The sequence below is a fragment of the Mesoplodon bidens genome, assembly GCF_964165515.1.
Source record: "Mesoplodon bidens genome assembly, chromosome: 4".
In the NCBI taxonomy this organism is placed as follows: Eukaryota; Metazoa; Chordata; class Mammalia; order Artiodactyla; family Ziphiidae; genus Mesoplodon; species Mesoplodon bidens.
This window is the reverse complement of record NC_138160.1, coordinates 117,124,325-117,149,608: the sequence shown is the minus strand read 5'-3', so window position 1 is coordinate 117,149,608 and position 25,284 is coordinate 117,124,325. Positions and strand designations below refer to the sequence as shown.

General features: G+C 45.1%; 1 protein-coding gene across 2 annotated transcripts in view; it reads left to right on the top strand.

Annotated features, from left to right (window-relative positions):
* The first annotated feature begins 225 nt into the window (after positions 1-225).
* Positions 226-25,284, top strand: part of SPOCK1 (SPARC (osteonectin), cwcv and kazal like domains proteoglycan 1) — a 549,178-nt gene continuing 524,119 nt past the window's right edge. For both annotated transcript variants that reach the window (XM_081233050.1, XM_081233049.1), the window contains exons 1-2: positions 226-342; positions 919-1,104. In XM_081233050.1, the coding sequence (XP_081089176.1) occupies positions 919-1,104 (186 nt within the window). In that variant the 5' untranslated portion in view covers positions 226-342. The remainder of the gene's footprint in view (positions 343-918; positions 1,105-25,284) is intronic.

The following is a 25,284-nucleotide window of genomic DNA, read 5'->3' as shown; positions in this document are numbered from 1 at the left end:
TGTCTCTCACCAGCTTGGGCCTGAAAGCTTATTTCATCCCTGCATTGAGATGTGGCTAACCAGATCCCTGGCAGCTGGACCAGGGGCGGCGGGGCTTTCAGGCCCGCCCCACAGCAGCGCGCAGCCGCCAGGGGTCGCCAGAGGCCTCGGCTCGTGCGCTCGGGCTCCTCCGCCCGCGGACGCCGCGCCCGAGCGAGCGAGCGGAGCCAGAGCGCTGCGGGCTCACAAAGCGTCAGGACTCTGGGCGGCGGGTGGCAGGAGCGCAGGGGAGCGAGCCTTCTTGGCGACCGCGCCACAGGAGCTTGAGCAACTCGGACGCGGGGACCCGGGCCGGGCCCCAAGGTACGTGTCCCACAGAACCCCGCGCCCCAACTTGGCGTAGTTGGGACCTCCCTGCGGCCACCGTGGGGCTGGCGGGTCAGGGCCTGGGGCTATCTCCGCGTGCCCCTCTTTCCCCGAAGCGGCAGGGCGGGCGAGGGGAGAGCCCCCCCCCCCATTCAACCGGAGCCCTCTTCCCCGTCTCCCTACCCCGGGGCTCTGGGCACCGTCTCTGGGAGTGCTCCTTGCGGATCTAGGGCTCTCCGTTTTGGGGGGGAGAGGTACTGAAACCCCTATCCGAGAGTGGCGGCCAGTGGAGCACCCGGAGACTAGATGACAAGGTCCTCTGTAGTTTGATAGCGGCCCCTAATTTGTGACGCAGCCTCTTCATTTGTAACTGAGCCCCCCATTCACGAGCGGGGTCCCTAGGTCTGTAGATCCGCCCCCGGTGTGCGAGGGCTGACCCTGTCCCTGCTGGGAGATCCCCCCACGCCGACAGCGGGGGCCGGTGGCGGAGGCGCTCAGCCCTGGGCGCCCGGCGCGGAGCTCGCCACCGCCCTGGCTTCCCGCTCACCGCCCCCGCGTGCCCCTGCCCCGCAGATGCCAGCGTTCGTGGTGCTCGCGGCGGCCGCCGCGGCGTGGTGCTTCCTCCAGGTCGAGAGCCGGCACCTGGACGCGCTCGCAGGAGGCGCGGGCCCCAACAATGGCAATTTCCTGGACAATGACCAGTGGCTGAGCACAGTCTCCCAGTATGACCGGGACAAGTACTGGAACCGCTTTCGAGACGTGAGTACAGCCGCCGCCGGGCCCTGCGGGGGGGCGGGGGAGCCTCTCGGAGGGGCCTCTGAAGCAGGTGGGGAGGGCACTGGGGCAGACTTCGCAGGCAGCTTGTGGGTTCGGGGTTCCTGGGCTTCATCTTGCCTGAGAGGAACTTTAAAGAGAACTTCGAAGGCTTGATGCTCTCCGCCTGTTACCTGTGGACCAGGTGTGTGTATTGATTGGACTGGGGGAGGTGACTGTACTAAACATGGTGTAAATAGGGAGCAGCTGCGGAGGGAGAGGCTCCTTAAGCCTCTGAGATCTCCTAACGCTGATGGTTGACTTTGCCAAGCCCCCTGGAAGACCTCCCTAGGCAGCGGCGATTTAGACCATCTCTAGGGTGTTCCAGAAGAATGCCTGCTGCAGAGGTTAGGTTTGGGGTGAGCCCAGCTCATTGAGTAGGGAGGCAGGTGTCCCAGGAGGTTCGGAGAGCCATGGCCACAGGCCTGATAAAATGCTGGGTGGGAGCATGGTGGTTTTGACCCTTGGCGTCTTTAGGGGAAGGGAAAGGGAGGAGGCACCTCGTGGAGTTGGTCCACCGCCGTGAGGGGGAGGCTGGGTGGCAGAGGATTGCTCCTCTGGGGGAGCTGTAGGAGGGGAGAAAGTTATTCCTGGGCACCCGGAGGCAATCTGCTGCCTGTTTCTGCCTCAGGCTGGCTGCTGCTCCCCAGGTACGCCCCAGAGGATGCTGGACTAGAGGCACCTGACGCAGTCTTTCCAGCAGATGGCATCCCCTCTGTGCTGTGGGAGCTGCTGCCGGCTCTTTCAAAGGCCGCCCCAGGTGGCTGGGGCCTTGCGCTTCTAGGGGACTAGGAAAAACTTTGATGGTACTTAACATCCGGAACTCCTGCCTTTGGGAGAGAACCGTACCGCCGATCCCCTGTTCTTGGCACAGGGCTCCCTGAGGTGGGAGATGTGTGCGAGTCACCTCCTACACTGGATTCCTCTTAGCCCCATGCCCGGCATGCCCAGTCCTTGCAGAGGGAGGGCCTGAGGAATCCAATGAATCCAGGTGTCTTCTAGGACTTTCTAAAGAGCACCTCTCCAGGTCCCATTCCACAGGAGCCTAGGCCTTGAGTGGGGGCTTACTAATCTCTCTTCTCTCTGTTCCTCTTCCCTCTCCCTCTAGTTGATGGTGGTCTTTTCCTTGAAAGAGGCTATTAAACACTTTCATTGAACAAGTTATTTGAGGCCTTATTGCTCCCCCCACCACCCTGCACCATGAGATCCCTGCCACACATCCCCCTGTCCCTGATCTAGTCTGTTAACCATCTTCGATCCCCTTTTGGTTCCGCTCCAAGGAGCCCTGCACTGACTGCCTTTGCCTGCAGCTGAAAAAGATGGCCAAGATGCCCAAAAGATGCCCCAAGGAAGCTTCCATTCCCAGACTCTTATAGGGTAGGAATTATCTTGCTTTTTTCTTTCTTTTGCCATTACATTTAAGATAGAGTTGAGGAACAGGGCAGATGCTTAACTCGGCTGGAGCTGGAGGATTGGGCCAGGTGTGGAGGACAAGGGCCCCTTTGCACACGCCTTGGTTCGTGTGGCAGCTGGGTCAGATGGAAAGCGGCTGTGCTTGTTGGTCTTTTGGGTATGGAAAGGTTTACTCTGCTTTTGTGTCTGTTCAAGGTTTTCTAGTCTTGGTGTATCATAAATATGGAATTATTCTTGTTTCCCATTCAGATTTAAATTTTGAAAGATTGAGCTTTTCTTCACTTCTCATCTTCCTTGCAAATGGTGACATTTTAAATTCTTGGATCAGTATTTTTATTGATACAAACCTGGCTGATCATGAAGCTCTCACCTGGGGTGCTTGTTAAATTGTAGCACCCACACTCACCCCTTCCTCCTCAGAGATTCTGATTCTATAGTTCTGGGATGAGTGCTGGGAATCCATACTTTAAATGAACATTCTAAATAATTCTTAGAATGATTAGGAAGTTCCGCCTTGTAAAAATGTCCAAAACTTAACAGAAAGAGAAAAGCTTCTATGTTCAAATGCACTGCTTTTTTGTTTCTGGAGCAATTTTAGGTGTTAAACTAATATTTTTAGCAGCATGTATTCTTTTAAAATGATAATTTAATCCAGCATACTATTTTAAAAACATCCAAAATGCTTCAAAATCACAAATATCTTCAATCATCAACCATTTTATATGCTTCCTGGAGTCTTCTGTTGCTAGCTGTGGGTCAGACATAACTTAATGCCATTAACCTTTTTAAAGTGTTGTGAAATGCAAACTAGATGCTCTTTTAGGCCAAGTCCAAGTGTCTTCAGTTGGGCCTTTTACTTGGAATGACCACAGAGCCTCGGTCCCCTGGGACCAGGGACTAAAAGTTGCTTCCTACAGGAGCCAGTAGTTCAGTGGACAGTTGGTAAAGCCCCAGCTAATGGTGTCATTGCTCAGCCAGCCTGGTCGTTTTTCACTGAGCCAGGCCTTGCTTAGGGTTAGCAAAGCTCAGCTTTTCTGCTGTTGTTTTTGAGTTTTGTGGAAACCACTGATAACTTTGAAAGACCGGGCCCTGAGATTGTTATGATGCTTGTGAGTTTTTGAAAATCACCATGAAAGAAAACTTCTTGCCTTTCCCCTGACTTGTCACTTTTTTTTGCATTTGGGGGAGAGATATTTAGAAGGGATTTTTGAACTTGTGAAACTGAAAACTAAGGGCTCTTTTTAGAGAGTTGATGATACCCATTGGTGGTGGTTATTGGCTAAATTTGAAATGGAAATGGTGGTGGGCCGTGTGCTCCGTGTTCCCCTGCCTGTTAAGTGTGCTGTGATGTTGCCAGAGATGACCTGATAGCCCCTACTTAATGCTTTGAAGAGGTCCTGTTATTCTAGATACACAAATAATCTGTCGCCTTCTTTCCAGAAGTAAAACTTTCACAACTACTCTGTGGCTTGTTGCCTGGAGCAGTGGAGCCAGGAGGAATATAACAACATACAGATGTTTGCTACTAAGTGTACTGGTGGCCTGTTAGTTTGGTCATTATTCTTTTATAAAGACTAGCAGTTGGGATGTTTTGGCCAGATGGAGATCCAGACTTTTGCACAGATACAGTATTAAGAAGGAGAAGATAAAGAAGGCAGATGTTTGTTTTAAGTTGTACAGTAATTTCCCACCTCCAGCTGCTCCAACTGGCGTGCAGAGTTAAAATCCTCTGTGGTTTGAGGTTGAGGGGTCAGGATGCCACAACTATTTTCCTGATTTTTTCTGAATCTCATTTGGCTTTGCATAACCATTACTATAAGGAAATTTCCTCTGTTAATTCCTACATTCATTTGTACGTCCATTCATTCCAGCAAATATTTGACTGTCTACCATGTGCTAGGCAGTGGCCAAAAGGGTGAGCAAGTTAAATAAATGTGATCTCTTCTCTCAGGTAACCACTTGTCTACTGGATGAAATCCTTTAACTTACACTGTCAATATTTCTCTCTTATTCTGTTATCTTTTTTAAAAAGTTTTTTTCTTATAAAGGTAATATATGCTGGTTGAAATTAAAAAAAAGAAAACATTGCAGAAATAGATGATACCTAACATTTATCCAGCACTTAGTGTGCCAGGCATTGTTTAAGGTACTTTACATATAGTATCTCATTTAATATTCATAATAATTCTAGGAGAGAGGTACTGTTGTTCTTATTTACTGGGAGGTGAAGTCTCTTGCCCACAGAGCTGGGCTGTGGAGCAGCTGGAGTGGACCCAGGCAGTCTGACTCTAGACTCTTGCGAGACCCTTGCACTGCAGCCCATCAAGAGCGGAGTGGATTTTGGCTGTGAGCCTCCACTGGTATCACACTACAAGTCTTTGCTGCTTTATGTCTGAGGGAAATCAGTGAGGAGCCTTAGGTTGAGACAAAGTGGAGTGGGAAGCCAGGCGCTGGACACAAGTTATTGTCGGGGTCACATCAGGCCTTATCTTCTGCTAATAATGAGCTTCTGATTTGATTAAAATAATATTGTTGCTTACACCAAACATGACATTTTCTTTCTTTTGCACTCATGAAACTAGCCCTGACATTTAACTCTGGGATAATTACCTTTAGCAGGCCCGAAGACTCAAGTGTTGCCTTGGCTGCCATTTATCTTACTCTGGAGTGACCTGAGTTTGTAATTCTAATGAGACCACAGGACCAGCCCACGTGCTTTTTCCTTCTTGTGCACACGCTGTGGGATTTGGTGGTCTCTGTAGCAGAACTGGGGTGGCAGTGAGCATCCGATCTGCTCATTTGATCTTAACGTCTCAGCTATAATGAGTTTCAAGGGCAAGTGAGGCTTGTTGACAGAATGGTGGCTGGCTTAGTCGGTGGGGTTGGTGACAAGAGAGGTGATGTGGCTTAGTGGATCAGTCATTAATCTGTCACCACAGAAACTCGGCTTGTAGTAGAGAGTAGCAGAAAATCATTTTGATTAAACAGGTTCAAGGAGAATTAAATGAGTTTGTCACCCTGACTTTCTTTAATGAACCCACTATCTTAAATCCCCTGTACTAGACGACCACTGAAAAAATTATTTCACAGGAATCATTATAAAGGGACAGTTTAAAAGTTGATAGCCCTAAGACCATTCTTGTATTTTCTGTCCTAACCTTCAGTTTGCCCTTGTAGAGAGAACCCACTTTTTGCCTGGCAAGGATGGCAGAGCTTTTGCCCCAGTTGACCCTCCCAGGCTGAGTTCCCCTGTATCTCCTGGGCCTCCCACCCCTGCCTCCACAGTGCTTCAGCAGAACTGGATTGCTAGGAGGATAAGTACTCTCCTGTATACTGATGAGTACAGGAGTATTCTCCTGTATACTGGTCCCAAATGGATCATCAGACCTGTACCCCTCCCCTGGAAGAGTGGGACATAAACATTAGCTCAACTATTTGATCTCGCTTGGGGAGACACAGTAATGTTAGTAGTTAAGTATTTTATAATAAATCATTTCTTACTCATTTACTCATTGTAGTATATTTCAAACCAAACACACTCAATATCTGAACTTGAACACCTTCAGGATGGCTCATTTTACCTTTCCTCTGGGGAGGTGACTTTTTTTGTGTGTGTGTGGTACACGGGCCTCTCACTGTTGTGGCCTCTCCCGTTGCGGAGCACAGGCTCCGGACGCGCGGGCTCAGCGGCCATGGCTCACGGGCCCAGCCGCTCCGTGGCATGTGGGATCTTCCCGGACCAGGGCACGAACCCGCGTCCCCTGCATCAGCAGGCAGACTCTCAACCACTGCGCCACCAGGGAAGCCCTGGGGAGGTGACTTTATATTCCTTAGGAAATTCGTCAGACCCAAGCTCATACTTGGTCTCATTTCCCCAGGTGAGATAATTACAAATGGAAGAAATTTCCTGTAAGACATTGAATAATTTGCCCAAGGTTACATGTATTTGTTTTTGGTCCTATTTCCTCCAATGTAAGATGCCGTCAATTGTAGGGTGTACCATATTTGTGCACTACTAAGAAAGAAGACAGTGTCCAGAAGGAAGAGTTTATAGACCCCTGGATGAAGCCAGGACCCTAGAGGACTACTCCCTCTGGGTAGAGGTAAACAAGAAATAAACTCACAATGCAGAAAAGGGACCATAGCCGGGCAACTCATGTGTCTCCACCTTGGAACTGGTGGATGAAGGGGAAAAATAGGCTCTGAGCAATTGACAGGCTGACTCTTTTGCAGGTTTCTGGTCTCAATGCACACAATCATTGTGCCCCCCCCAAACCCTGAAAAAAAAAAAAACCTTATACAGTTAATTTAGGTTCAGGCTGTTTGTCCTTTCTGAATCCCTGACTTCTCATTTAGTAAGTGGGGGATGATCGCCTTACATTGGTGAGGACTCCAAACTGCAGGTGACTGAAATCTAGTCCAAGCTGGCTTAAATGGAAAAGAAAACTTACTCACTTGTGTAACTGAAAATTCCACTGATAAACTATGCATCTAGATAAGGCTGGATCCGTGGGCTCGGGTTGCACCACCGGATTTGTGTGTGTATGTTTATCATTTTCTTGCCACTTCCCCATCTCCCCACCCCCATCTTTGGGCTTTATTTCCCCCATGTTGGTTGTGTTCTCAGGCTGATTAGTTCCATGTGTTGACTCATGGCAACTACACGTTTATAACATACTGTAGTTTTTATGTCTCCATATTGCCACAAAAGTCCCAGAATTGAGACTTGTCAGATTTACCTGTATTATGCACCCATTCTCCAGTAAATCACTGTGGCCAAGTTGGTAGAATATGTGCTAATTGGCTGGGCCTAGGTACATGCCTAGTCCTGGGGTGGGGCCTGGGACCTGGGCATAGAATGGTGGTGGGGACTCCATTGGATTACACGGTTAAAGGAAGGTTAAAGGGTAGTTTCTTAAGGGGAAATGGATGCCTTGTGGGCAAACATCACAGGAGTCCACTATGTTGATCAGCCTCCCTGGGTTGGCATGGAGAGTAAATTGGCTGATATAAGTGAAGCTGTTAGCAGTGTCTGGCTTAATACTCAATTAAGTGTTAATACTTAAGTGGAGGCTATTATTTTTATTAATATTAACAACTCCTATTACACTTTCATGCATTATTCCTCAATTTATGGTTGTATGTATTTATATTTTAGCTTCTTTAATAGTTGTATTCTTCCTGAAGTAAGAGCCTGAGTCTTATCATGCCTTGTACACAGTAGGTGGTCTGTTAGCATTTTACTGATTTGAATTATTAAGCACACCTCTTGATGAATCCCTGGGAAAGGAAAGCCTGTAGAATTACTGGCACATGTGCGTTTATAGTGTTTGGTAGGTGGAAATTCTAGGTTACATACACATTGAAAAACATCTTTTTTTTTTGGTCTAACCCCTATCTCTAAGCAGGACCTTACAACTTTATAAGTCCTTTCAGTTATAGATCTGATGTACAGAGCTCATTGTCCCCAGACCTTTACCACTGAGCCCAGCACAGAAATCTGCTCAGTGAATGTTTGATTGAATCTGAGTGAATGAATGAATGCCAGAGTGAACTATTCCATACCAGGATTTTGCACACCTCCAGGATGAGGAGGACGTGTTCCTTGTAGAGGGCTGGCCCCAGTAAGTCATGCTGGCTTTTGACACGTGTCTTTCATTCTGTTAGTAATTGACTGATTATGGATACCAACAGATGGGCCGTGCTTTTGAGAGGCAGGGTGAGCCTGACAGAGAAGCTCACCCCCTTTACAATTCAGATACAGTCCCTGAACCTGTGAAAAGCTCTTCCTGGTGAAGAGGCCCCTCTTAACCTGTGCTCACCATCCAGTCTTGTCATGAATAAGCTTGGGTCTTGGCTACAGCACCACTTTCCTCATCTGTAAAACTGGAGTGATCATACCTGCTTTGTGGGGTTTTCATGATCTTTCGGTGACTGGAGTACCTGTGATTCTGATACAATTTCTGAGGGCCGCTTCTCTTACCTTGGGCCCTGGGAGCATGAGTGAGTTGCTGACACACAGCTATAGATGTTGCTTTCTGTCTCATGTCTTGGAGAAATGTTGGGGAAATTGGTTCCATTTTCCTTGAGCCTGTCTTTATTCCTTGCTGGCTGGAAGGCTGTCTGCGGTTCTCTGTGGTTCGTTTTTTTACTTTTCTGGTTGTAGGTCCTGGCACAGACATCTCTGTCATGTAAATAGCCCTCGCCCTGCCTCCCCCTTTAAAAAATACTTCCTGTTCCTCTGGTGTCTGGGGCCCATGAGTTTCTCCTTTCCTCTGTGGTCAAGTGTCCTGGGCTTTAGAGCTCCTACAGTTCCCACTGCTCTTTAGAAATCAGCGTACCATAGAATTTCTTGGACAGAGTGATTTGTGAAGTTTCTGTTTCAAAAACGAGACTGGTATATATGGACTGCTCCTTGCCCTCGTTCCCACCCCCCTCCGCCCGCTACCATTTCTGAGAACCAGCTGGGCGCCAGGCTTGGAAGCTAAAGATGGAAACCAAGATTTCCACACACAAGGCTCAGAGTTTAGACATGCATGCAGTTGGAGGGCTGGACAGTATGTGGCATCATAGCCCCTGGGTCTGGGTCCTTCCAGTGTCCCTGTGACAGACGTCAGGATGTTGATTTATTTTGAGGGAGGAGGTAAGGTGCTTTCACAGACTAGTGATGTGAATTACTGGAGACTCTCCTGGAAGGATAACACTGATGTCCAAATTAACTTCACTGCATTGCCCTCCTTAGGATTCTATGCAAATACGTCCCTCAAGAGACCCTCTCCCTTGATCCTTTAGGACGAAGTTTTCTTTGGTGCAGTGGGGAAGGAAGGAAGGAAGGACATATTATACAATTATTTGTAATAATTTGTAAACTCTTCCTGTGTGATCTGTGACACATCACACTACAGAAGACACCATCAGTATTCCCCAGCATAATTATGTGGTGGGTGAGCAGGAATTTATGCCAAGTCCATTGGTGCCTATGATTGGAGCAGGGAAGTAGAACTTATTGCAGGTGTTCCAGGCAATCTTTGCAGAGATAAAGCATGGAGAAAACAAACAAGCAGAGAGCAAATGACTCCACTTTGTATTTTAGCTCTACCCTTCCTTTCCCACCATGTAAATGGAATCACTTTAACTCACTTCTAAGAAAGGCCAGGCCAAGTTGCTGATGACCCTTCATGGCCAAAACAAAAGGGAAGATGCCCAGAGAAAGGTGCTAGAGCAGCAGTTCTCAGGCTTACATCTTTATAATATTGAAAAAAAAATCACTGTTGGGGCTTGTTTAAAATGCAGATCTCAGCCCCCTAGTCCAGAGCAGTCTTGAATAGGTCAAGGGTGGCACCCAGGAACCTGCATTTTAAATAAGCAATCCAGCTGATTCTGATGCAGGTGGTTCTCAGACTATTTTCAGAAAAACCCTGGAGAATTATTATTCATCCTTAATAGCAAACACCATTAGCACCAATGAATAATACAAGTTTAGACAAAATGAGCATTTGAAGATGTGGAGTAAATTATTATGAGTGCTGTAGTTCCCCCTTATGTCAACAGGGCTACCACTGACATCAATGGAAAGAAAGGGCTTGCTTTCCAATGTGTGTATGTGCACAGGTCTCAGCAGCAGCCATTGTCATGAAGTGTTCCTGGAGTAGAATGACATTTGACTTGTCACTGCTTCTAGGGCATCAGGGCTGCTTATGCACATGAGCTTGGTGGAATTGATGTGGGACCTTCTCCATGACAAACTCCCAGGTGGTCATCTCAGCAAATTTCCTGTCTCCAAAGGGGCCTGATCACAGCTGACTGTGGTCTGACTTTGCATCTTCTCTAGCAGGATTGATAATGTTTTGTGCACAGATGAACTGAAGGACATTGACTCCATTGACTCTGACATTGGCTTTTGGTTTATGGAGAAGTGGGTATTGAAGCTGGTGGATGTAGTAAACAGTGTTTACTCTCACAGGAGGTGGGCACAGAGATGCAGATCACAGTTGTCCCTTGGTATCGGCGTGGGATTGGTTCCAGGACCCCCTGTGGATACCTAACTCCACAGATGCTCAAGTTCCTTATATAAAATGGCATAGTACGGGTGGCCCTCCATATCCATGGGCTCTGTATCCATGGATGTAGAGGGAAGACTGTACTATCAGTTGGAAACACAGAGAAGGTCTGAGGGATATGGGCTGGACAGTGGTACTACCTGCAACTCTCTTCTTGGTATAGTAAATCTTCATACTTGGTTGGCCAGATCATTTTGGAAAGATCAGGGAACAATAAAAGCAAAGACTTGTCAAAGTTTAGAAAATTTATGAGGATCAACAAGACATGGCAGTATTCCTTGTTGCCCACTGAACAAACTCTCAAATTTTGCTTTACTCTATGTTGCTGAATTTCCTCTAATTAATGGCACCTATAATTGGCAAAACTATTGCCAAGAGGAAGAAAGTAGTTAAATGTATTGAACAGACTTGTGTGGTTATTTGGAGTGTTTCAATAGCCCCATTGTTAAGGGATAATTGGGAAGTTTCCAGGTCTTTGTGTGCTCATGGGACACGCTGACTCCTCTGTGACTTTGGTGGGGTTGGTGTGTCCAGTACTTCCGTCAGGCCAAGGCATTGCTTCCCATCAGAGCCGGCCAGCCTTGCTGTGACTCTGCACCTGGTCTGTAACCTTTGACCAGCTATCTTGAATGAGATGAAATGAGTGAAAGAGTGAAAATGCTATCCGTGGTAAAGATAAAATAATGCTGTCTTTCCTGGTGTTAGATAAATTGTGTGATTTTTTAAATAAGATTAAGTTGGTGGTTTAAAAGTTCCTCCTACCTCAGAAAGACCTTTGCATGTGTTTTAAAGAATATTTCTTTCTTCCCATGGTCATCCTGAACCTAGATCCTCACCTCTCTAGTAACCAGAGCCTGGTGCACAGATTCAGTAGTTTTGTTTGTTTGTTCATGTATTCATATGTTCATATCACAGATACTCATTGGCCAGACTACTATGTACCGGGCACTGTGTGGGCAAGTAAGATGTAGCAGGGAGCAAAACATCCTCCCTGTCCTCTGGAGTCTACAGCCCTCTTGTCTAAGACCAAGAGAAGAGACAGAGGTGCTTGGTGTCTATTGAGGGTTCCTCTGCAAAGGGAAAGGCCTGGTCTACAAAGGGACGAGAGCAGTCCTGGCAAGCTGGATGTCCAGAGGCCAGAGGCCTTGGGACCTGGGCCATGTTTCTGGGAGAAAGTCACGTAAGCCTTCATCTCTGAATCTGTCTGGTGGTCAAGCCACATGAGCTTAATTCAACTCTTACTGACATACATGAGTGGCCCCTGCTATTTTGCCTGAGTTTAGGACCCAGACACTGGCAACAAAAGGCTGTCGGTCAATACAGTCGAGGTGGAACATTTAGGTGAGACAGGACTTGATGTGTATAAATGCTGAAACGTGATGTGTTGAGCCTTGTCCTGGCTCCAGGTCAAGGCCTGTAGCGAGTGGAGAGGGAATCGCAAAAGAGTCCTGGTCCTCAGCAGCCCTGCATAGGTAGGGAGTATGTTTCGCTGGAGGGGAAGATGTGCGGGGTGAGGGTACCAGTCATGCATGTGCCGCCTGATGTGCTCTCACGCAGCGAACACACCATACATCCAGTGGCCCAGTCAGGGGACGGAATGTTACCAGCATCTGAGAAGTCCGTCTTGTGAGCCCCACACTCACTGCCTGTCCCCCTCCCAGGGAAGAGCTCTCCTGAGTTACAACACTATAGATTAGTTTTGCCTGTTTTTATACTTTTATAGATGGCATCATAAGGATGTATTTTTGTGTGTGTGTCTGGATTCTTTTGCTCAGCATTCAGTTTGTGATACATTGTTATGTGTGGCTGTAGTTTGTTCATTCTCAGTGCTGTGTAAATACTCCACAACTTAATATACCTATTCTTTTGTGGAGGGACACTTGGGTAGTTTCTGGGTTTTGGCTGTTATGGAATAGCAGTTTCTTGGGCATGTCTTCTGGTGCATCTATGTGTACATTTTTTCGGGTGCATACCTAGCTGTGGAATCCATTGCTCATAAGGTAGGTGAATGTTCAGTGTTCAGAGATGTGGTTAAATAGTTTTCCAAAAATGGTTCTGCCAGTTACTCTCCCTCCATTAGTGTATGAAAGTTCACTGGGAGCAACATTTTTGTTTTACTGATTGTAGACTTAAAAAAAAAATTTCACAATCTAATTCATAATCCATTTCAACCAAAATGTACTGAGCATCTATTACATATCAGGTACTTGCCTACCCTTATGGAGCCTATGTTCTAGTTGAGAGAGAAAAACAATACACAGATTAAGATACAACAGTTGGTTGCAAGTGCTAAGGACAAAAATAAACTAGGGTAGCTCAGTTGGGAAAAAGTAGTCTCTTCAATGAATGGTGTTGGGAAAACTGGGTATTTGCATGCAAAAAAATGAAATTGGACCCCTATCTTATACCACTCACAAAAATTAACTAGAAATGGCTCGAGGACTTAAACATAAGACCTGAAACTGTAAAACTCCTGGAAGAAAACATAGGGGGAAAAACTCCTTGACATTGGTCTTGGCAGTGACTTTTGGAATATGACACCAAAAGCATAAGCAACAAAAGTGAAAGTCAACAAATGGGACTGCATCAAACTAAAACGATTCTGTAGCAAAAGAAACAATCAACAAAATGAAAAAGCAGCCTACAGAATGGGAAAAAATATTTGTAGACAATCTATCTGATAGGGGGTTAATATCCAAACTATATAAGGAACTCATATAACTCAATAGCCCCCCCTAAAAAAAATTCAATGAAAAATGGGAAAGGGACCTGAACAGACATTTTTCCAAAGCAGATATACAAATGGCCAACAGGTACATGAAAAGATGCTCAGTCTCACTAATCATCAGGGAAATGCAAATCAAGACCACAACGTGCTTTCACCTCACACCTGTTAGAATGGCTGTCATCAGAACAACGAGCGATAACAAGTGTTGGTGGGGATTGGAGAAAAGGGAGGCCTTGTGTAGTGTTGGTGGAATTGTAAATGGGTGTAGCCACTATGGAGAACATGAAGGTTCCTAAAAAAAAATTAAAAGTTGAACTACCACATGATCCAGCAGTCCCACTTTTGATAATATATCTGAAGGAAATGAAATTACTGTCTTTTTTTTCCTGTTTATGTGGACTTTTTAAAAATTGAGATACAGTTGACATGTAACATTATGTAAGTTTAAGATGTACAAAGTGTTGATTTGATACATGTACATATTGCAATATGATGACCACTGTAGCTTTAGCTAACACCTCTGTCATGTCACACACTTACCATCATCATTATTTTTTTGGTGGTGAGAACATTTAAGATCTAGGCTCTTAGCAACTTCAAACTATATAATAACAGTTGGTTATACCACTATGCTGTGCATTAGATCTCTAGAACTTATTCATCTCTTAGTTGCAAGTTTGTACCCTTTGACGACATCTCCCCAATTCCCCCACCCCCCAGCTCCTAGTAACCACCATTCTACTCTCTGTTTCTGTGAGTTTAGTTTTCTTAGATTCTACATGTAAGTGACATTTTATGGTATTTGTCTTTCTCTTTCTGACATCTCAGTATAATGCCCTCAAGTTTCACCTATGTTGTCACGAATTGAAGGATTCCCTTATTTTTCATGGTTGAATATATTCCATTGCATATATACACCGCATCTTCTTTATCCATTCATCTGTTGATGGACACTTAGGTTGTTTCCATATCTTGGCTATTGTGAATAATGCTGTAAGAAACATAGGAATGCAGATATCTTTTTTAACTCCTGTTTTCATTTCCTTTGGCTGTATACGCAGAAGTGAGAGTGCTAGATCATATGGTAGTTTTATTTTTAAGTTTTTGAGGAACCATTCACACTGTTTTCCATAGTGGCAGAATCAGTGTACATTCCCACTAACAATGAGCAAGTGTTTCCTTTTTTCACATCCTCGCCAACACTTGCTATTTCTTTTTTTTTCTTTTTTTTGATAATAGCCACTCTAACAGGTGTGCAGTAATATCTCACTATAGTTTTGATTTGCATTTCCCTGATGATTACTGTTGTTGAGCGTCTTTTCATGAACCTGTTGGGTATTTAGATGTTTTCTTTGGAAAAATGTCTATTCAGTTCCTCAGCCTTTTTTTAAATCAGGTTTTGTTTTGTCATTGAGTTGTATGAGTTTCTTATATATTTTGAATATTAACCCCTTACCCAGTACAAGGTTTGCAAGTATTTTCTCCCATTTCATAGGTTGCCTTTCCATTTTGTTGATGGTTTCTTTTGCTGTGCAGAAACTTTTTAGTTTGATGTAGTCCCACTTGTTCTGTTGCTTGTGCTTTTGGTGTCATATCCAAAAAATTCCTGCCAAGATCAATGTCAAGGAGCTTCTTCCCTGTAGAGAGGTGGATGGACCTAGAGTCTGTCATACAGAATGAAGTAAGTCAGAAAGAGAAAAACAAATATTGTATATTAATGCATGTATGTGGAATCTAGAAAAATGGTACAGATGCAGGGCAGGAATAGAGATGCAGATGTAGAGAATGCACATGTGGACATGGCGGGGCGGGGAGAGGGGGTTAGATGAATTGGGAGATTGGGATTGACAAATATACACTACCATGTGTAAAACAGATAGCTAGTGGGAACTTGATGTATAGTGCAGGGAGCTCAGCTCGGTGCTCTTTGGTGACCTAGATGGTTGGGATGGGGGTAGGTGGGAGGGAGGGAGGTCCAAGAGGGAGGGGATATATGTATATATATAGCTGAATCACTTTGTTGTACATCAGAAACTAACCCAACATTGTAAAGCAACTATAACCCCCCCCCCGAAAAAAAAGACCCGATACCATAAAACTCCTACATGAAAACACAGGAAATTACTGTCTTGAAGAGATATCTGCACTTCTATGTTCATTGTAGCATTATTTGCAATAGCCAAGACACAGAAACAACTTTAGTGCCCCTAGATACATGAATGAATAAAGAAAATATGGGATATATGCACGATGGAATATTATTCAACCATGAAAAAGAAGGAAATTCTGCAATTTGTGAGAATATGGATGAACCTTGAGGGTGTTATGCTAAGTGACATAAAAGTCAGAGAAAGAAAATTGCTGTATGGTATCATTTATGTGGAGTCTAGAAAAACCAAACTCATAGAAACAGAGAGTAGAGTGATATTTGCCAGGGGATGGAGGAAATAAGGAGATGTTGGTCAGAGGGTACAAATTTCCAGTTATAAGGCAAGTAAGTTCTGGGAATCTAATGTGTAACATTAGACTATAGGTAAAAATACTATATTGTATACTTGAAACTTGTTAGGAGAGTAGATCTTAAATGTTCTCACCATAACAACAACATCAGAGTGGTAATTATATGAGGTGATGGATGTGTTAACTAATTTTATTATGATTGGTAATCATTTCACAGTACATACGTGAATCAAATAATCACTTGTGTACCTTAAACTTACACAATGTTCTTTTGTAACATTGGGGGGAAAACTAGGTTAAAGGGAATATGGAGGGGATATATTTATGCTCTATTGTGAGTTTTGTTCTCTTGACTTTAAATTGTTCTTTTCCTAGTTGAAAGACAGAGCTAATTTGGAAAGAGGATTTAGACGATACAGAAAAAGAGAAATAATTTACTTCCTTCCCATATGCAGTCACTGTTAACATTTTGTGTGTGTGTGTGGTGGGGAGGTCTATTTGCTTCCCAAAGTTTTTTTTTTTTTTTTTTTTTTTGCTATACGCGGGCCTCTCACTGTTGTGGCCCCTCCCGTTGCAGAGCACAGGCTCCGTATGCGCAGGCTTAGCGGCCATGGCTCACGGGCCCAGCCGCTCCGCGGCATGTGGGATCTTCCCGGACCGGGGCACGAACCCGTTTCCCCTGCATCGGCAGGCGGACTCTCAACCACTGCGCCACCAGGGAAGCCCCTTCCCAAAGTCTTAATGTCAGAGTTTTTATTTTCATGGTTGATATCATGCTGCTAATATGATTTGGTTTTCTCTCTCTCTCTGTCTCTCTTTTTTTCATTTAATGACACAGCATAAACATTTTAGGATAGCATGATGCTGTTGTTTGTAAATGACATTTTAATGGTATATATTAGTCCATTGACTGTACATACTGCAATATACCAGACTAAAATATCTGACAGTAAATAATTGGTTGCTTCCATTTTTCCTTAATGTAAATAATTATATGATGAACATTTGGGCATGTGAGCCTTTCAACAGTTAGATTTCCTTACCATATATTCCCAGAAGTAGAGATACATGGTGTACTGACATTGCATTTTAAAGGCCATTGGTGTATGTTACCATGTTGTATTGATTCTTCCCCCAGAATTCTGGAAGGTACGTTTTATTGCACCCTTGCCAGCATTGGCTATTAGTGAATTTTTTGGTAAAGAAGGAGAATGTGATAGAAGCTTGACATGCCAAGATATGTGCAGGTACTGAGTTAATACAGGTAAGATGATGCCTGCAAGAGTCCCAAGTGGGAGGAATGTTTCTCTGGTCCCTCCTGAGTTTGTTGTGGAGACATTAAACTTGTTGTGGAGATATTAACAAATCCCAACCTCGTTCATAATTAGGGGCAGGAGCAGATTCTCCAAGTCCGATTCTAAGTGAAATTGCTACCGGCAGATCCCCTGCTACTGCTACAACGTGTAGAGGTTTTCATACCCTTGTGGTGGACGAGGGTGAGAGGAGATCATTAGAAACCCACTTCATTCCCAGCCTGGTGGTAAAATGGTCTCTCCTGTCAAATACCGACAAGGCTGGGGCTCCCATCTCAGTCTTCATTTGTGTTCAAGACATCTGCCTGACTTTCTTTTTTTTTTTTTTTTTTTTTTGCGGTACGCGGGCCTCTCACCGTTGTGGCCTCTCCCGTTGCGGAGCACAGGCTCCGGACGCTCAGGCTCAGCGGCCATGGCTCACGGGCCTAGCCGCTCCGCGGGATGTGGGATCTTCCTGGACCGGGACACGAACCGGTGTCCCCTGCATCGGCAGGTGGACTCTCAACCACTGCGCCACCAGGGAAGCCCTGCCTGACTTTAATTAGCCAGTATTTCCTCCTACCTCAGGCCTTCCGCTGTGCTCACTTCAGAAGAGGCAGGGAGAAGGGTTTCCCCTGTCTCAGCATCATGCAGGAGATGCGAAACATGAGTTCTCTGCATCTGTCAGCTCTTAGGGAGCTGTCTGCAGGCCTACAGCAGTGATTCCCAACTAGGGAAAAGTTTGCCCCCAGGGGATGTTTGGCAATGTCTGGGGACATTTTTGATTGCCACAACTGGGGGTGGGGTGCAGGGGGCGGGGACGGTGCTACTGGCATCTAGTGAGTAGAGGCCAGGGGTGTTGCTAAATATCCTACCATGCACATGACTCCCTGCACGCCCCCCTACCCCACAGTGTCAACTGTACCAAGGTTGAGAAATGCTGGCCTTAGAGATATGGTTGTTCCTTTTATGAGGATGATTTTTTAATGTGGGGTGTAGTCTAGGTGGATGAGGCAGATGGTGAGGGGCATATGCGGGGGTCATTCTTTTCATCATTCATTTAAGGAATTAGTGTGACAGGGACTGTCTGAGGCCCTGGGACAGAGATAAAATTCTCTGCCCCAGTGGAGCTTACATTCTAGGACATGAGCGCCTCAGGTTCTAGATACTTGCCTTTGCCAGTGCCAAGAGAAGGAAGAATGAATCAAGCACATTATTTTTTATATCTTGAGGAAATCTGATGCATCATCACAGTCAATCAGGTATATTAAAAAACCATACGATTTTTATTATTTTTTGCCAAGATAGATGGCCACAGGGAGTTTTTGTGTGAGATGTTGTGTATTTACCTGTGAATCAGGGTAAATTGCCTGCACTGTGAATCAGAGACACTGTTTGATTTTGTTTCCCTGAGGAGCAGGAAAATGCAGCATAAAAATATTTCTGTTCCCCCAAAAACTGACAGTCTCCAGATGGCTGGGCTGGTGACTCTCCCTTGAATCTCGTTTTGCCACACATCTTGGGTAGTAGCCGTTACTTCCAACAAGATGATCCTTGTTCACAACTCACTTCTTTCTCATATGCTGCACAGCAGATTTTATCCACCTGCTCCTCTGAATTCTGTAGCAGTGACAGCCCGCACCACACAGCTTCGTACTAGAGAGCGTATTCCTCACCCTGGGTTCTTGTTTCGCCTGCTGGGGGCACACCTGGCTTGTGAGCTTCTGTATTCCAGGGCCTTGGCTCTTTTTTTAAAAAATTTTTTTCAATTTTTTTTTTAGCATCTTTATTGGAGTATAATTGCTTTACAATGGTGTGTTAGTTTCTGCTGTATAACAAAGTGAATCAGCTATACGTATACCCCAATATCTCCTCCCTCTTGCGTCTCCCTCCCACCCTCCCTATCCCACCCCTCTAGGTGGTCACAAAGCACCGAGCTGATCTCCCTGTGCTATGCGGCTGCTTCCCACTAGCTATCTATTTTACGTTTGGTAGTGTATATATGTCCATACCACTCTCTCACTTTGCAGGGCCTTGGCCCTTGAATTCTGGTCTCTCTGAGGCTGCCAGATGTTCAGTACATGTTTGAGGATGTACTGGGAGGCCTTTTCTCTTTCCCTGTGTAATTGTAGCACTTTGGGATGGGAACGGGGGCAGAACCCATAAGAAAGTGATCAGGCCCACTCAGCCTCCCAGAGGCTAGCTGATCAAGCCTTTACTTCTGGTTTGCGTAGTCTGCCAGTCTGCACTGAATCCATATGGTAGCGGAGATGAGGAGGGTAGTTTGTCTCGCCTATTTGCATGTTTCCCTGGCTTCTTTCCATGGATGTGAAGCCTTAGGTCAGGATGACGGTGTACCATGCATGTGCCCTGTCCCACTGGGCATTTCCATCGTGTCCCCTTTCCCCATTAAAAAGTGCTCTTCTTTTTCTCCTTTATTCTGCATCCTCCTCAAGGCCCATCAGTTTCTGTCCTTTACATCCCCAATGAGTTGCTATCTCTGCCCTGCCTGGTCTCACTCCTGGGGAAGGTTGGATATCTTAGGCATCGGTAGGAGTGTGGAGAAAGATCTTCTTTTTGGTCTGGTCTGAAAGACCCTTTCCACTTTGAAGATTAACTTGCCGCCAACATAAGTCGTGTGTGATGCTAAGCTAACAGTGGATCATTCTCCTTTCTAGCCTTGAGTTAACGTCAAAAGGCTCATTGAGTTCTTGGGCGTACTTTTGTGGACACGGAGCAAAGAGAAGAAAACCCATGTTGCCCACCTCTGCTCCCCTTTCCACATCTCTGGAGGACCCCTTCTGTTGTGGCTTTTATATAGACCTGTGGCAGGCTTGGCCACTCTGTTACTAGTTGTCTAAAGTGGGACCTTGACACACAAACCAATCTGCATAACTTTTTAGATGCTTGTCGTCGGTCATAATTTTTAAACCGCACACACTCTCCACTCTCCTCCCCGCTCCACAGAGTGAGTATTCATGTGAGATGTTTTCATAGCGTAGAAGACTGACACGCAGAGTAGCTGAGGCTCTTCAGAGGTAGCAGAGAGTCTGGTGCACAGGCAAGAAACTCAGCTTGTGTTATATGGATACGGGAGCAGGTGAGAATCACTTTCCTCTCATTATTTTGGTGAAGTAAATTTTTGAGCTTGAGGGAGACTAGATCATCTTAATTATTGAATACGTGTGTGCTAGACATGATGCCAGGCTCACAAATGTGGAAATTCCATACTAAATCATGGCCCTAAGGAGCTGATGCTCTACTTGGATAAACAGAAAAATAAACAGTCATACCATAGGCAATGTGAGTGAATGCAGGGAAGCACAGGATGCTCTGGGAACCCCGGCAAGGATCATCCAATCCCATAAGAGAGGTCAGGGAGGCTTGTGGGGAGAAGGATGTTCTGAATTGTGCTGTGCCTTTTGGGGAGGATTGGATAAAGAGGGCAAATGGAAGGATGTTGTGAGCAGAGAAGTCTCTGCAGCAGGATCTGTCACCCAAATAAATCCCAGGGCCCCGCACAGTCAAGGCTTTGTTTAAAATTCTGCTCACAGATGCACAGTCCAGCAGCCAAAGGATTTCGGAAAGAATTCCAGTTTTTCTCTCTGTCTTTCAAAGTATGCTAGGGAAGATCCAATTCATAACCCACAACTACATTCTCAAAACCTCTGTTCCCTGTGTTCTTTTGGTCCCTATGTTACTCAGGAGTCTTTTACATGACAGCCCCATAAACCTTTCCTCTTCTCTCCCTTCCTATTCTTCCAATAGCTTGTTATGTAGTTTGACTTTGTCTCTCTTGGCTGAAGACATAGAGTAGAAAGTCAGAGAACCTTTACATGTTAATGGGTCTCCTCCCTGTAACACCTGATGTCCATACTCTGGCTGTTCAGTGCACACCCTTCTCAGTAGCATGGTTGGGCTCTAAGCCCGCTTCTCTTCAACACATTATTTCATGATATCCTAATCCTTTCTATCTCCCTGTAGGGTGTAACTTCTTTGTGCACAGAAAAACAACTCTATCTCTAAAAGAAGCAGGAAGGCCACATAATAGGATTAGTACACTATGGCTGGTAGGGCCAATTAGAGCTGATTGTCTTGGGGCAGTATTGATTGTCTTTTTTGGATTATTTCAGTAATGTGTGTGTGTGTGTGTGTGTGTGTGTGTTTTAAGGAAATGGTGAACAGCTGCAGTTTTCTGAGATCAGTCATAAACACATGTCCCTGTTTGCCAAACATGTATGGGCAACCAGCTTATTTTTAGGAAATAAACATGAGACAATTTTGTTTATTTTTAATCGCAGCTTTCCCTTAATAACATCTTGGGCACATTCCATAGTTTTCCATCATTTTTAGCTTTAAAACTAAGGCCTGTTGAGTTTAAAACTTGCATCTCGTGAACAGATTTGGAGTTTTCTCTTTCACTTCGCCTGCGTGGTCTAGACTTGTGGCTCGAGGAGCTGGTGTGGTGGTGAATATATAATTTATTGTTTAATCCTTTTCCTCCCAGGATTGGCATCAAGGTGGGTTCTCTGGAGGGCCAGGCAGGGGACCTGCCTACTACCTAATTCCTTGGTGGGGTTGTTTGACTCCAGATGAACCTCTTCCTTCCTTTTGCTTTTTTATCAGTCAGGATAGGCTAGGTTATGCCGTGGTAACAAATAACTCCAAAAATGATATTTATGGCTTAAAACAAGGGCTTATTTCTCCCTGGTGCACCTATCTCTCATGGGTTGGTAGGACTCTGATCTGTCTTGTCCACAGGACAGCAGGCTGATGAAGACTCCATCTCTGTGGGTTCACAGTCACCATGGCAGGAGGAAGTGTGTGCTGCAGGGCCTTGCACTAGAAGCTCAGTGCTTTGTCTTAAATGAGGCATTCTTTTGAATAAAGCAAGTCACATGGCCAGATTCCACATCAGTGGGGAAGTTAAGGGTGATCCTGCCATGTACCTGGAAGGAGGGGAAGTCACCTGTTTGGCCAGTGGCATTAATAACATCCCTAGAGCATCCTCTCCCAGATGTCTGTCCCACAGCCTTATGCTAATAAGGTCCTCTCACCTGGTCCCCATGCAGGGATGCACATAAAATGGCTCCAGTTGAGCTGCCTTCTATGTTCTTTTGTTCTCTAAGCTCTCATCTCCTTGTTCTACTAAATAACCTGGACAGATGCTCCCCCAATGCTGCCTGTTCTCTGTTTGGCCAGTCCTCTTGAATTCTCTTTCCTCTTCAATTAGTCATGGGACAGATGAACAAGTCCATTGTTTGAGAAGATTTCCAACTGGGGAAACAAATTTTCTCCCCTTGCAGGTGCCCCCAGTTTTTAAGCTGTTCTGTAATACTCTCTTAAATTACATTGGAAAGGGGAAATACACCTCACTGCAGGAACCTGGTCAACACTGCATGTTCCAATGACCAGCTTCTCCACACCCTGGTCCTCTTCTCATACAGACTGGGGAGAAGGTGAGGGCCAGAGTGGGGTAATGGTGGGATCAGTTCTGACCCGTTTTAGGAAGCCCTCTAGGTAAGAAGCATTCCTCAACATCTGGACACCTGTTGCTTGACACTTTTTTTTTTTTAAAGGAATATGTAGGAATTTAGCGCTCAGCTTTGGTATTAATCTTATTTTTGGAGGGCATCAGAAATCCCACTCATGCAACACACTCCTTTTTTAAGGGGCCTAACTCTCTGCTTGGCAAAATAGTAGTTCATTGATGAATAGGAAGTCCTACTAATATATTTACGTACTAATTTAAACAACCTCTAGACTTGTAACCTAGCTTATGTTGGTCAACATGGGAAGCTTTGCTGAATGCAATTTTTTTTTTTTTGTTTGTTTGTTTGTTTTGTGGTACACGGGCCTCTTACTGTTGTGGCCTCTCCCGTTGCGGAGCACAGGCTCCGGACGCGCAGGCTCAGCGGCCATGGCTCACGGGCCCAACCGCTCCGCGGCATGTGGGATCTTCCCAGACCGGGGCACGAACTCGTGTCCCCTGCATCGGCAGGCGGACTCTCAACTACTGCGCCACCAGGGAAGCCCTGCAATTGTTTTTTTTTCCTGTTCAAATTAATTAGGGGGGCTTCCCTGGTGGCGCAGTGGTTGAGAGTCCGCCTGCCGATGCAGGGGACACGGGTTCGTGCCCCGGTCTGGGAAGATCCCACATGCCGCGGAGCGGTTGGGCCCGTGAGCCATGGCCGTTGAGCCTGCGCGTCCGGAGCCTGTGCTCCGCAACGGGAGAGGCCACAACAGTGAGAGGCCCACGTACAGCAAAAAAAAAAAAAAAAAAAAAAAAAAAAAAAAAAAAAAAATTAATTAGGGACATGAGAGGGAGTTTAATTTCTTTTTTGTTTTTTAATAACATCTTTATTGGAGTATAATTGCTTTACAGTGGTGTGTTAGTTTCTGCTTTGTAACAAAGTGAATCAGCTATACATATACATATATCCCCATATCTCCTCCCTCTTGAGCCTCCCTCCCACCCTCCCTTATCCCACCCCTCTAGGTGGTCACAAAACACCGAGCTGATCTCCCTGTGCTATGTGGCTGCTTCCCACTAGCTATCTGTTTTACATGTGGTAGTGTATATATGTCCATGTCACTTTTTATTGGGTCATTTAGTTTATGTTCCGTTTAAAGTAAAACCAGTAGTTATTTCAGATCTTATGTTCCTGATATATGTGGGACTTGGGTGTGATTTTTTTTTTTTTTAATCCAGTATCTTCCCTTTTTGAGATACCAGTGCCAGTCTTATGTCCTGGAGACTTTGACTATAGCCACAGGGTATTGTGTCTCAAGCCCTCATGTTTGGTTTCTGGTCTGTTGGTGGATGACTGTAGCTCACTAATCTTTGTTCTAGCGATAGTAATGATTTGTATTTACTGAGATTTAGTATCTGCCAGGTGTTTTTCTAATTTAGCTCTGTCACCACTTTGCTTTCTGTTTATCCATCCTCTTTCTGTGCATGTGCATACCCACGCATAAACTAAACTTCTCTACCACGTGCTTTGCACATAGTTTGTTTCATCTTCATAGCTCTCCTGAAGATCCCCGAGGAACCCGAAGCTCAGAACGGGTAAGACAGTTGCCAAGCAGAAGAGCTAAAGAAAAGAAGGGGAGGTTCAAATCTGGGTTGGACTTCAAACTTCCATTCTCGAGCACGCTGTGCTGCTGGTGGAAATAAGGCTCGTTCTATTAACTGGTTCGGCAGCCAGCAAGTTGATGGAAACTGGGGCTTTTTCAGCTTCATTACATGAAGCCAAGCGTCCCTCTTTCCAGAGCCACGAGGCTATGCTGATGTGTTGGAGCTGCTTCTGTCAGCTTATTACAGGAGTCCTTAGCTTCAGGTGCTGTCTGAGCTGACATGCCGAGCTTAGCAAGGGACCCATGGTTGAAATGAGGCTATGTTTCCCCCCTCCAGTGTGATCTTCCTCTGGGGAGTTAGCGGGGAAGCATTGTCATGGTCCAGTGGACGTTGACCTACTCTTGTGGCAGAGCTGCTCTTAGAGGTTGTTGGCAGGCCGACAGGTTTGCTTTGATATCCCAGCCAGTGTGTTGGTTCCCCTCCCTTTTCCCCTTCCACAAGTTATACTGAGAAACATTACAGGCGCTAGAGACATGAGTTGGCAGTCCCCAAACTCTGAGTGATCTGCAGGTCTCTTCCTGACCTTGAAGTTGGTGGGAAAGGTGTCTGGATATACCTCTGCAGAAGCTTTCTGCACAAGGCTTTTCCAGTCCTATTTACAAAAATAAATTCACTTCTTAAAAATTATAGTTATTAAAATCTCACTTTCTTGAGGAAATTAAAAAATAGAAGGAAGAAAAAGTATCTGTAATCCCATCACCCTAAGAGAGCTATATTGGTTTATGCATTTATTATACCTACCTACATGTATATGATTTTAAATGAAATGATGTAATGCATATGCTCTTTTCACTTTAAAATGCTACATAAACATCTTTCTGTGTCATGGCATATACTTTGATCATGTCTTCCTAGTATTTCTTTGGGTAGATATTCCATAATTTATTTAAATAAGGCTCTTTTTTTAACATTTGGGCTTTTTCAGGTTGTCCCTATTATGAAAATGTTGTGATGAATATTTTTTGGTGATTAAATCTTTGTTCATCTTTATAATTATTTTCTTATGATAAGCTTTTAGAAAAAGAATTGCTGAAT